The following is a 13909-nucleotide window of genomic DNA, read 5'->3' as shown; positions in this document are numbered from 1 at the left end:
GCTATGAATGAAGAACTAGATGCCCTTCATAAGAATCACACTTGGGATATGGTTGATTTGCCTCCTGGTCAGTCTGTAGTAGGTTGTAGGTGGGTTTACAAGATCAAGACCAAGGCTGATAGATCTGTTGAACGATACAAGGCTCGCCTTGTTACCAAGGGCTTTACTCAGGAGTATGGCATTGACTATGAGGAAACATTTGCTCCTGCTGCTCGCCTTACATCTCTCAGATGTCTCATTGCTGTGGCTGCTATTCGTCGTTGGCCTCTTTATCAAATGGATGTGAAGAATGCTTTCCTCAATGGAGACCTCCAAGAAGAAGTGTACATGCAACCACCCCCTGGCTATCCACACTCAGGCAGTCAAGTTTGTCACCTTCGTCGTGCTCTTTATGGCCTCAAGCAGGCTCCTCGAGCTTGGTTTGAAAAGTTTAGCTCCGTTGTTGCTCAGCAGGGTTTCACTTTGAGTCCTCATGACACTGCTCTCTTTGTCCGAAAATCCTCTGCTGGTATCACTCTTATTCTTCTTTATGTTGATGATATGATTATTACTAAAGATGATTTTGCAGGTATCCGCTCTCTTCAGCACTTCCTTAGTTAGCATTTTGAGATGAAAGACTTGGGCACTCTCAGTTATTTTCTTGGACTTGAGGTTACCTCCTCCTCTGATGGATACTATCTTTCCCAAGCTAAATATGCTTATGATTTGCTCTCCAAAGTCGGTATCACCGACAACAAGACTGTTTCCACTCCCTTGGAATATAATGCAAAGCTCACACCCTTGGATGGTGAACCTATATCTGATGCTACTCACTATCGTCAGTTGGTTGGTAGTCTGATCTATCTCACTATTACTCGTCCGGATATCTCACATGCTGTGGGTATGGTTAGTAAGTTCATGGATGCCCCTCGTTCCATCCACTATGCTGCAGCTCTTCGGATTCTCCGATATGTCAAAGGACACTTTATCATGGTCTCCACTATTCCTCTCGGTTTTCTCTCGAGCTTCATGCTTATTCAGATGCAGACTGGGTAGGTGATCCGACTGATTGATGCTCTATCATAGGTTTTTGTTTCTTGTTGGGTACTTCTCTTGTCTCATGGCGTAGCAAGAAGCAGGATGTGGTTTTCCGTTCCAGTACTGAGGCTGAGTACCGTGCTCTTGCTGACACCACTTGCGAGCTTGTCTGGCTTCGCTGGCTCTTAGCTGACATGGATGCACCACAGCCCACTTCCACTCCTCTTTATTGTAACAATCGTAATGCTATCTACATTACTCATAATGATGTCTTTCATGAACGCACCAAACACATTGAGATCGATTGTCACATCACTCAACATCATCTCAAGAAAGGAAATCTCAAGTTGTTCTCTATCTCCTCTACTGACCAGTCTACTGATATCTTCACCAAGACTCACCCACCGGGTTATCTTCGAGATCTTATATCCAAACTCCAGTTGGCTTCCTCCTTGCCATCTCGAGTTTAAGGGGGGATGTTAGTGTATAGTTTAGATTAGTTTAGCCCATTGAGCTTAGCCCAGTATACTGTACTTGTAGTTCACTCATATTACTTGTACTGCACACATACCTAGCCTATATAAGGCTTTATATTGTACATTGTTATACACATACAGAATATACAGACTATTCAGTCTTTCTCTCTCACTTTATATTCTTAACACTCTCTAATTAATATATCACACGTACGTTTGATACATTTTTTTCTTAAAAATTAGCACACACTAAACCCAATAGTTTACTCCATTTTAAATCGTAAATTTTAGTTTCTAAAAAATTTCTTCTTGAGTAACCTTATTAACAATAGATAAATTCAAATTGAAAAATTACATTAAACTCAAAAAAAAAAAAAAAAAAAAGGCCAATGACCTTGTAGCCAAATTGGCACCTTCCCATATACAAAGTGCTTGGAGGTCTAGAGGGGAAAGGGTTCGAGCTGCGGGATTAGCAGTATATTATAATTATTTTTCAAATATATATATATACATATATATATATATATATCGTATGTGCGGAGCACGTGTAATGAATCTAGTTGTTGTTGTTGTTGTTGTTGTTATCATTATTATTTTCGAAAAAGTAACGTGTACTGTGTAGATTATATGTTTTTATTTTTATTTTGTGGATATTGATAAGCTTCAAAACTTAATTGTGAGAATACCTTTTTTTTGGTTGATAATGTTATAATGATAAGCTTCAAATTGAAGCGTTATAAATTTTCATGATAAAGACAAGCTCCTGAAAAAGACGCACAACCAGAGTTTGAAGAGGACTCCTCGTGAGAGGGAAGGTTCCAGGCCTGAATGGGAGAAAAAAGAAAGAGAAAAAGAGGTCTGGAGGCTTGAGAGAGAAAAAGAAGTTCCAACTTGAGTGGGGAGTTCCAAAAATTTCTGTTACGTGCAGTCTTATTAGGTTGGCACCTACAGTTTTTAACATATTTACAAAAGTGTTATTAAGCAATATTATTTGAAAATTGAAAACTAATAGAAGTTCTTTAAACTTAGTGTTCAAACACCCTAAAACAAGAAACATAATTCAAACACTCCTAAATGAAATTTCCTACCAAACACTTTTTTTTTGCCCACAATTTTTAGTGTTTAAACACTAAAAATTGTAGTTTGGAATCCCTTACTAAACAAGCCCTAGAGTCCATTGTTTTCAATGTATTTAAATTACGTCATTAAAAAAATTTTGTATGTAAAAAAAAAGATATTTTGAAAATTATATAGCCAAATAATAGATTTAAGTGTGAGACCCATCATTTTTTGGTTTCCAAAAAAAAACCTTATTTATATCCTCTTACAAATCAGACTCTAGCCCCAAATTCAAAAAAAAAAAAATTATAATTAAATGAGGAAATCCTATAAAAGTAAGAATAAAGTTTAGCAACAAAATTGATCGTAACCTTAAGCTACAACCTTACTCAATAAAATAAGCATTATTACATATTTTGAAAATCCAACCATTAAATAACATATTTTTTACACTCTTAATACACATATCAAATATTGTGTCAATCGGATATTATTTACTATATGATCTATAAGCTTATATTTTATGCATAATTTTAAACTACAAAAACTTGCAATTTAATCATTTATTGATAGCATAGCTATTGATCTTCAATTTTTTAGAACTTTCGCAAGCATGGAATATATAAGAAGAATATGTAATCAAATGGTGGATTTGTCAAAATTCACTTTCAATAAAAAGATATTAAATAAGGTTGTAGTTTAAAGTTATAACCAATTTTGTAACTAAATTTTGTCCTAAAAAGTAAACCTTAGGACCATAATATGTCCAAGAAAAACCCAAAAATTTTCAATATTTTTTGCCAAATCCTTGGTAATAAACACCAACTTTTGCCGCCATGGTAACTAGACTTCCGCTGGAAAACGACATCACTTACCTGAGGATAGCCCATTTATTGTCAATTTTCTTCAAACTCCGTTGAAATGTTTTTGGACATGCAAGGAAAAAAACAGGATTTGAACTTAGGGGGCAATACATGAACTAAAAAATTTTCAGGTGACATGGTTTATTTTAAAGAAAAATCATAGTAGACAAAAAAATTGCACTTTATACGAGAATATTTAAATAACAAAGGAGATAACATGAATAAAAAAAATTGAAAGTTACCACATTGTATTCTAACCATTTATATATATATATATATATATAAAAGAGGAACTAGTTTTCTAAATTTTGGGTATTTTGAAAGAATATGTTAATTTTATCATGTTGGCCAACATAATAATTCCATAATTCTGGATGCAACTCAAATCACACTAAAAACTTTGTTTGAGGATTTTCAAAATTTGGGATATTAATATTAAGGGTGACAATGCTACATCATCAATATTGACTTCTAAAGAATTTGCATTTTTTCTTTTGAAAAAAGTTAAATATTGTATTTGACTTTCCCATTATTTATAAAGCAATATTTATTTTATAACTAAAAAATTAGAGTAATGTTACATCCACGATATTTTCATTTTTCACAAAAAATCCTAGATGGTAACTTGTTATTGGTTCTAATTTAGATCCACCACTTACATCAATTTTTTATTTACCACTAACATTTTGTCATCTATGAGTTGTTGTGAATGTCACATTACTCAAAAAATTAGTTTATATTGAATCTATTGACACCCAAAGTTCAAACAAATTGGTTGCATAGGGGAAGATAGTTCTTCAATTTGTTAAACAGTGGCCGTGAATGCTGTAAGCCTGTAACACTTCTAAGGGAATATTTTTTGGTATGATATGACCATCTGGAGTTTTTTTTGTCTTTTTCTAATTAGGTGATTTGGGCCTGGGTGTTGTTGTTGTTGTTGTTGTTGTACACTTGTATTTGGATTGTGGAGGGGCCACGGGCCCAAGGAAAGGGTTAGGTGATTACCAATCCTAAAATTTGAGGATGGGCAAACTATAACAAGTTTACCCTCAAACTCTAAAATATAATTTTTCCTATATACTATTTAAATGTTTCAAAAGAATTTGAGCCCCCCACCCCCTCACGACGGCGGCAGCCCATTGGTGGGTTTGTCTCTGTGGACATGTTCTTTTACTATTTGAAGTTATTTTTTTCTTCAATTATGTTGATTTAGCAGTCGTGTTTAAAAGCTTTTGAGAGGACATTTTTGTCTTTATTTGCACTATTTTAAAAACCAGACTGGACTATTCAACTTGAAACCAATCTTGTAAAAATCGACAAAAAACCAATCAAGAACCGAGAATTATTCCCTTTTCAATTTATTGACCATTCCAGTATTTAAAATTTTGCATCTTTTTTGTGGTCAAATGGTCATATAAAAGTATATATATGGAAACTTGGGAATTAGGACCTCTAGGTTTACGACACGTCCTTCAAGTCCATTAATTTGAATGGCAAAGTGCTAATTGACATAATTAGTCTAATTATTGGTGGCAATTTTTTAAAGTTTGGAATTCACATTACACGTTTGGAGATTAAAGAGTCAACATCTTACTAATGCACAAAAGTCATTCCCTTCCGACCAAACACGAACGCAAGTTTCTCATAGTTAATTTTTGTCAAGTATCTTGGAACTTGCAACTTAATGATATTGCCCGGTCCTTGATTGCGAAAATTAAGACAGCTTCTACCTAAAGAACTATGAAACCATATACTCAAGTTTATATGTCATACAATGCTGATTTCATTCATATAAGGATTTTGATTACACACTGATGATGTTTGAAAAATCAGTAAGCTGAATGTTCCAGGCTTTAACGGCGGTTGAATAACCTAAAAAGGAAGAAATAACTATCGAAGGTGATCGGGGTGAACCGGCCAAGGAGCCTCCAACGATTAAATCAGTTTTTTTTTTCTAGAACACAATGATAGTGGGTGAATGAAAAGTGAAAATGTACCTTGGGTTGATGGAGTTAGATCCCTTTTATAGAGAGTTTTTAGTAGGTCTACTTGTTTGGATCCACTACCATCATGAGAAATGTGTGGGATTAATGGGGCATATGGAGCGGATTTCGGGGAATCCTCCCCACGTTCCGAAATGATAGAATGTGGTCTGATTATTTGGTGTTTGTAGAAAATCCTCTTAAATTTACTAAGTGTCATTTGGTCGTCCATGCCTTTTTGTGAAATGGACAACTAGATTACCTTGGATGACCATAATATTTGTGGACAGAGCCCATTCATTACCCGTGGTACCTTCTATTCGACTCCCTTTCTTGTGAACTAGTCTGGACGTGGTTTGGTCATGGACGACCATCATGGACGAATGGAACTTGATTCAGCCCACCATCAGTTACCCCCTTGTCCTTGTGTCATCCATACCATTGTTGAAATCCTTATTATTATTATTATTTTACACGTGGCAATTTTTCACTCGCTGATGATCTTTCCACGTGGCGTCTTAATGGCCATGTGACTCAATCCTAATGGTTTGCGCATCGCATCATTTCATTCTTCAAGAAAATTTCCACGTGATGCTTCCTAGTTGGTTTGTGTCACTTTGGTGTCCCACCTTGTTGTCTATAAATAGGCCAATACCTCTCCTACCCTTTCACTTTCTCATATTTTCTTTTCTGTCATCAGTCGTCTTTTCTGGGTAGTTTGCCGGCCCAGCCACAAGTGTTCAACTGTCTATTCCTTCCCTTAGTGAAGAGGTGGACATTATATATAGTTGTGTTGTGGACATTCTGTCCAAAATAGACGAGAAGAGACTTTACATGCTTAGAGATAAATACCAAATTCCTAACGAAGTCAATCCTTGTCTTGCTACCCCTAGTGAATGGTGTTGTACCCCAAATTCTCTTGGGGTTGGTATATATGAGGCTTACCTATTAGGTGGTCTTAGGTTGCCTTTGAACACCTTTGCTAGGGAACTCCTTCATAGGTTGGGTATAGGGCCAAACCAGCTTAACCCCAATGGGTGGAGGACCATAGTGGCTATGCAAGTACTATGGAGAAAGGCTTTCGATGGGAACCGTCCTCTTACTGTGGATGAGTTCTTGTATTGTTATAAGCCTTCTAAGATAAGCCAATCCCTTGATTTCTACCAATTCTCAACTAGGGGTTCTAAGAACCCATAGGTTAATTAGGACCCTTCCCTCGTCTGATAGAAGGTAGAAGACAAAGTTCTTTTTCGTCTTTCGGTGTTGCACTAGAAACCCTGTTGAGGTAGGCCGGGATACATTCCCTCCTTACACTAGTGAGATGGGTCATCTACATTCTCAAAGTATGCTGCTTACTTTTGTCTTGTCTTGAATATTTTGTTATCTTCATCTAACTCTTATTATTTTCTCTTTTCATCGGTAGCTCATCCCTTGTTAGGCAAATTTTACTTGAACCACGTCCAGAAAGCACGCTCCTTTACTGACAAAACCTTCCATTCTCTAGTGACACTCCATCGTCTATCAACTTGGGGACTTGGACCTGTTCCTACAGAGGTAGCACTAGCTCACAAGCTTCCTACTCATCGACGTAAGTTTATTATTTTTCGCACTTTTTCTTGTTCAATCTCATTTAATTAGTCTAAATTTTGACCATCTTCTCTTTCCTTTTCTTTTATAGGAATGAAAACCATAAAGGAGAACAAGGGAAAAAGCCATGTAAGTGGTGATAAGGCCATCCAGACAGATGGAGATGCTTTTATTCAGTCTCGTCCAACAACTTTGATGGCATTGAAACCCATCCTTCTAGTCTAGTCGAAGAAGAGGAAAACAACATCCAAGACACTTGATACTAGAAACCTTCCTAGCCATCAAGGCAATAAGAAGCCTAAACTTGGCTCTTTCACTCTGTCCAATTCCTCTGTCATTAAACTTAATCCCTTCGTTCCTCCTGCTACTTCCCTTTAGCCATCAACGGCTCTTAAAGCCAATACTCCTCTCCTCGATGCAAGCCCGTCCTTGAACCCAATTGCTACTACACTTCCTGAAAGTTGTCCATTGACTTTCCTGAGAAGTGAGGGTCTTGCTTGGGAAAGGTTCCAATAGGTAGTGATAGACAAGGACATTACTATTTGCTATGACATGTCCGTGAAGTAGTTTGAACAGTCCACCGTTCATGATCTTTTCAAGGTATTTTCTTTCGTCCATAGTCACTTATGAAAAGTTGAGCTTTAATTTTCCTTTCATCTCACGTCCATATTCCTCAATATAGGTCATGTCTAAGTTTATGGTGGCGTCTAAGCAAGCCACATAGTTAGACAAAGAGAGGATTAGTTAGAGACAAAGGTTTGTGATATGAGGAAGGAGGCAAGATGCAAGGCTAGGGATAAGGTAAAGTTGGAGGATAAGGTAAAGTTGGAGGACAAGGTGAAGGAGCTGAAGAATCTAATTGAGGAATTAAAGGCAAATATCGTCGAGAAGGAGACTTGTCTAGACCATCTTCAAAAGAAAAACAATGAGCTTATCTCGTTTCTAAGCAAGGCTAAAATTGAGGCCATTGGAGAATTCAGGGAGTCTAATGAGTTTACTGATCCCCTGGACATGAACTACGCTGTAAGCTTCAAGGACTTCCGTCAAGATGCCATTTAAGCCTTTCCTGGGGTGGACTTCAATTCCATCAAGCTTCCCATTGCAGCTAAAAGTTCTTTGCTTCAGGCTAGCTCAAAGGACACAAACATTGAAGATGATGCCTCTACTCCTCTTCCAACAAAGGATAGCTCAAAGTTTGAGGACAATATCCCCAGTGGTTTATCCAAGTAGCTTTTGTAAGCAAAAATTCATTTTTATTTTTACTTGTATTGCTGGGGTCCTTTTTATAGACCATATGTTAATTTTTTAAGTACAATTACCTTGTCCATAATTATGGATGCAAGTTTCATACATTTGCCTTTTTAGGCTTAAATATTCTAAGGGTTTTCAGACGATGGTCATCTACCTTTTTATGAACAAGTTACTTTATGAATGTATTCATGGTTGGCCACTCATCTTTATCCTTTTTTGCTGCTTTTTGAGCTTTAATATTTTAATGCTTGCTCATCCATGGTTTGGTCTTTACTTATCTATGGATTTCGAAATGATTAAGTGTTTGCTAGTCTATGGTTTGGACTTCACTTAGTTAGGGATTTTGACCATTTGCCGTCCATAAATATTATCTGTTCATTGCATGCATGCTTTGCTTCGTCTATCATTTACTGACAAGTGTATGTGGGAGGTGTTTGTTCCTACCCATAATGTTTATATTTTTACCTTAAGGTTTTATTTCACCATGTGATAATTTGCCTCTCCCTCGTCTAAAGATGGCTTGTGATGATACCTCTCTGTGTCAGAGGTTTTACACGTCTATAGCTTTTAAGCTTTTCATAGACTTCAGTTTTGTAAAGAATCGATAGCACTTAAGTAAAAAATTCAAACTGCTTTATATACAAATGAAGAACTTTTTACATAACATAACATCGTCCATAGACATTGCTCATGCTAGTAGCTAGTTCTTTTTAGGGAGTTCAAATACTAGTGTAGATACTCGATTTTGTACCCATAATTTAATCTTGGAAGATGACTAGAGTGACCATTCATATACCCAAAACTTAGAGTTACATTACATGCATTAATTCATTCATAGCATATCATAAAATGATCTCGAGGTTCTAACAATCGTGATGATATGTTTGATTTCCAAATCAGACCGTTGGATTGAAAGATATCACATGATCAAGTTTTCACAATCCACATGCATTTTGTTTGGGTGAAACCGATCATGCACGATTAATTTAAATTAATTCTGATTGATTAAAAAATTAAAATTTATTAAATAATTTTGTGATTGGTTGTTGGTTAGTGTCAAAAATAGGCCTGCTTGCATGGGAATAAAGTGGATAATCAGATAACAAAGAAGTTGCGAATAATCAAGTCTTTTTGGAATATTTATCTACAAGATAATTATCACTTTAAAGACTTGAATATCAAGAAAAAAAAAAGATTAATTTTTAGAATACGGATTAAAACGCGTCTAGGTGCAATTCCCAGCTTAAAAATCATCAAAAAAAAGGAGTCCAAATTGAACCAAAACTCAAACGAGGACCTAGCACCCAAGAGGGCCATTTAGCACTCTTGGAGTGCCGATCAACACATGGCAAGTGCCGATTGGCACTTCCCAAGTACCAATTGGCCCAAACTTTCAGGCCAGCCCAAGGACCTCCTAATTGAGATAAAGCCTATCTTTTTTGACTTTTTAGAGATAAGGACATGTTTCAATTCGTATCTAATCTCATTCAGTTTATTTTTTAAGCATCCCAACCTCTATAAATAGAAGAAAAAAAATCAAAATTAAGGGTTCTTCCTTTTTGACTTTTCTACTTCCCTTACATTAAAGACATTCCAGAGGCTTTTGCTTTAGGAACTTCTTTTTTGTAAGTAAAGTATTTTAGATCTCAAAGAGGTGAAAAACTTCTTTTATTTCTAAAATATTCTTTCATTAGAAGAGCACGCTCATGCAAGAGGTATTTAGCTTTTTTCTTTTCTTCTTCCATTAATCAGTATGTCATTGTTCGTCTCATGAATGTGATTAATATGTTTTATTGTGTCTTGTTCTTAATATATAATTGCCATGCTTAGATACTTTTTTGGAATTTTCTTTGATATGTTCTTTAGAAGATTGCTTGTTTTAATTCTTTCTCATTGATTTCAAAATCTACTAATGATCACCAAAGTTTCTTCTTTCTAATCTTAAAACTAATTTGTATTTTCATTAAATACAAATTTGATTTTTTCTAAACTCAAAAACTGCAGATCTGATTTTTTCTAAATTCAAAACTGATTTTTATTTTCATTAAATATAGATCTGATTTTTTTCTGATCTCAAAGCAAATCTTTATTTTCATTAAATACAGATCTGAAAATTTTTGTAAAAAAGTTTTCTTTGTTATAAAAGTGCAAATTTTCAAATTTTAAAGAAGGGATTGAAAGCTAGGTTAAAATCTTTTCTTTTTTTTAATATGTGATACATGCATAATAAGTTTGTCACATGAATGTGAATCATCTTTCAAAAGTTTTTTTTTATTTGTTTTCAACAACAGATCTAATTTTTTTTACAAACCGAATCTCTTTTTTTTTTTTTACTTTTCAAAACAGATTTGATTCCTTTTAACAAAATCTCTTTTTTTTTTCTTTTACAAAAATAGATATGATTTTTACAAATCAAATCTCTTTTTAACTTTACACAAAATAGATCTGATTTTTTTACAAACCAAGTCTTATTTTTTTTAATTTTCAAAACAGATCTGATTTTTTCTTAAAAAGAGGACATATTCATAAGGCATAATTATTTAAATTAATTTTTGTCAAGTGTTTGTCATGTGCATTATAACATATCATTCAACATCATTCAAAAAGGGTATATTAGTCATTAGAGTCTAGAAGACTAGACTCTGTCTAGGCGGAATGGGTGCATAACACCTTCCCATTCCATAATTTTTGGATAGGTAGATTAGTGTTTTGTCTTTTAATTTTGGTAGATTGTAACTAGGACCAAAGCCTTGTAAGGTTAATTTTCCAAAATTGTATTTTTTTTTTCTTTATTCAATCAATAATATTTGAAGTATTTTGAATATGTAATTTTTTTTTATTTTTTCTTATTTTTTGTATATAAAAAAATAAATAGCGACTCCACACCACTACCCAAAAGAGAGGTGCCTTACAAGCACCTAAATCTCTTTTTGAAAGCACCCCTTCAAAAAAGTGTGGTCTCTCACAACTAGAAAACATAAAATGTCACTAGAAAACATAAGTGCTGGAAGATAGCATAGATAGACTATTAGTGGGAACTAGTGTTATGTAGTTTTAAGGTTGTCCATGCTGACCTCCTCGACGAGTCTTCAGTGATAGTACTTCCTCAGGTGCACCACGTTCCATATATGGTCTAGCTTTTGGTCATCCAAGGCTTCTAGATAGTATGATCCTTGTCTTTTATAGTTGATGACCCTGTATGATCCTTCCAGTTAGGTCCTAACTTCCCATGAGCTGGATTCTTAGTCTTCAAGGACACCTTTTTTAAGATGAGATCTCCAATTTTGAATTGCTTAGGCTTTACCATTGCATCTTGGTGCTTAATCATCAGGTTCTTGTAGCATGCCACCCTCTGTTCTACATCCATCCTTACCTTGTCAATGAGATCGAGGCTTAATTGTAGTTGTTTCTCATTTTCCACATCCTTAAAATGGGCCACTCTGTAGCTAGTCAAGCCAACCTCTGTAGGTATAACTACATCACTTCCATATGCTAACTTAAAGGAGGCTTCTCTAGTAAGAGTCCTTACTCTCATCCTGTATGCCCAAAGGACGCTAGATAGTTCATCTGGCCATATCCTTTTTGCCTCCTCAAGCCTAGTCTTGATGATCTTCATTAAGGATTGGTTTGCAACTTCTGGCTTGTGGGTGGGAAGGTAAGGAGTAGTGATTCTTGATTCCCAACTGCTCACAGAATTCCCTAAAGTGCGTGTTGTCGAATTGTCATCCATTATCAAACACAAGTACCGTAGGAATTTCAAATCAGCAGACAATGTTCTTCCAGACAAAGCTTCTAACATTCTTCTCTATGATCTTTGCCAAAGATTCTACTTCCACCCATTTAGTGAAGTAGTCAATTCCAACAACTAGGAACTTCATTTGTCTGGTTCTTGTTGGAAAAGGACCAAGAATATCAAGTCCCTATTGGATAAATGGCTAAGGGGCTACCATCAAGGTAAGGTACTCTGACGGTCGTTTAGAAATATTACTAAAGCACTGACACTTGTCACATTCTTTGACATATGCTTTGGTGTCTGCTTGCATAGACAGCCAGTAGTAACTTGCACAAACAACCTTATGGACGAGAGACCTTGCTCCTAATGAATTTCCACATGCTCTTTCATAGACGTCCCTCGTTACGTAGCTCGACTTATCTAGGGTCAAACATCTTAAGTAGGGTTGAAAGAAACTCCTCTTGTATAACACTTCGTCCATAAGGATGAACTTACTAACCCTTAGCTTTCAAGCTTCTTCCTTATCCTCAAGAAGTATGCCATCCTTGAGATAAGATACAATTGGTGTAGTCCAGTTGGTTTTTTCGTCTATCTGCTATACTTTGGGGACGTCAATGCTTGGGATATACTGGACTTTAACCTGCTCATTCATGACACTGTCCGTAGAGGTGACTTTGGCCAGGCTATCTGCTTCCATGTTCTCCTCTCTTGGGATCAAATGAAACTTGGCAGATGTGAAACTTCTGATGCAATTCTTATTTTTCTCAAATACCTCTTCATTCGTTCTTTCTTGGCTTTACATGTTCCATTTACCTGGCCTATAATCAGCTACGAATCTTCCTGGACGACAACTGACTCTGCTCCTAGTTATTGATACCGTATTTTGTTTGCCCTCGATTTGCATGCTGAACCCCAAAAAAAATCTAAAAATATTATGTCCTCTCCATGGGGCTACCTAGAATGATGTGGTACAACCTGTTCGGACATCAGAGCACTCAAAGTGCCTCTTCTAGCCAAAATGACCAAAACTCCCCTAGTCAACCTTGGGTTGAACAAAAGTCAAATAAGGCCAAAATCCTTACAAAACAACATTTTTCATGGTTTACATCAAACATGAGCTTCTTGGAGATTTTCGGCAACTTTGACTAAATTTGACCCGAAGTTGACCCCTCAAAAAAGGCCGCTGCCTCAAAAAGCGCGTTAGGGCTATAAATAGCCCTAAGCACCCCCTAAACCAAAAAAAAAGAGGCTCCCCAAGTTGTCTACTCTGTTTGGACATTTTCTACCTATTTTTTTTCTCTTTTCCTAATACAAGAAAACATATCAAAGCCTCTTGATTCTTCCTTCTTCACCAAAAATACAAAGTAGTGTTCTTGCACCCAATCTTCTTTTCCTTGATTCTACATCTTGGATTTAGGGTTTAGGGGTATGGATCCCTAACTTTCTAAATATTTTTCTAGCATTTTCTTGCTCTTTTTACCTTAATAACATGATTTATTGTTTTCCTTAGCATGTTTCTTGCTTTATCTTGCTCCTAGCATGTTCTTAGCTTAGATCCATGTTCTTCCATACTTGTTTATATGTTATTTGTCTCAATCTACATGTTTTATGCTTTATGCCATGTTTTCCCATTTTTTTTGCCCTTTTCGTTTTATGTTGATGTTAGGGTTATATGCTCACAAGTTTGTATGATGTTTTTGGCTATGCCTTGCTTGGATCTATGTGTTTATGTGTACATTTCCATGCAGTATGGTTAGATCCTTGTCTTCGCATGCTTGTATGCTTGGATTCATGTTCTTCCATGTTTATGTACTAGGATCTACATGTTTACATGCATGTTTCTATGCCTACCAGTCTTGACCTATGTTCTCACATGCCTACATGCTTAGATCTATGTTCTCTACATGCTTTATGCCATCTTTCATGTGCTTGTGCACTCCA

At 35.8% G+C, this 13909-nt stretch overlaps 1 protein-coding gene across 1 annotated transcript; it reads right to left on the bottom strand.

Moving 5' to 3' along the window:
* Nucleotides 1–11392: 11392 nt before the first annotated feature.
* On the bottom strand, nt 11393–12034 carry LOC142639801 (uncharacterized). Its single transcript, XM_075813940.1, has one exon. The coding sequence runs from the start codon at nt 12032–12034 to the stop codon at nt 11393–11395; it is 642 nt and encodes a 213-aa protein (XP_075670055.1).
* Nucleotides 12035–13909: the final 1875 nt, after the last annotated feature.

Source organism: Castanea sativa, chromosome 6, assembly GCF_040712315.1.
Source record: "Castanea sativa cultivar Marrone di Chiusa Pesio chromosome 6, ASM4071231v1".
Classification (NCBI taxonomy): Eukaryota; Viridiplantae; Streptophyta; class Magnoliopsida; order Fagales; family Fagaceae; genus Castanea; species Castanea sativa.
The sequence above is the reverse complement of the archived record's forward strand: the minus strand, read 5'-3'. Positions and strand labels throughout refer to the sequence as shown.

Coding starts and splice junctions, on each gene's coding strand:
- LOC142639801 (XM_075813940.1), bottom strand. CDS start 12,034: ATGTTAGAAGCTTTGTCTGGAAGAACATTGTCTGCTGATTTGAAATTC.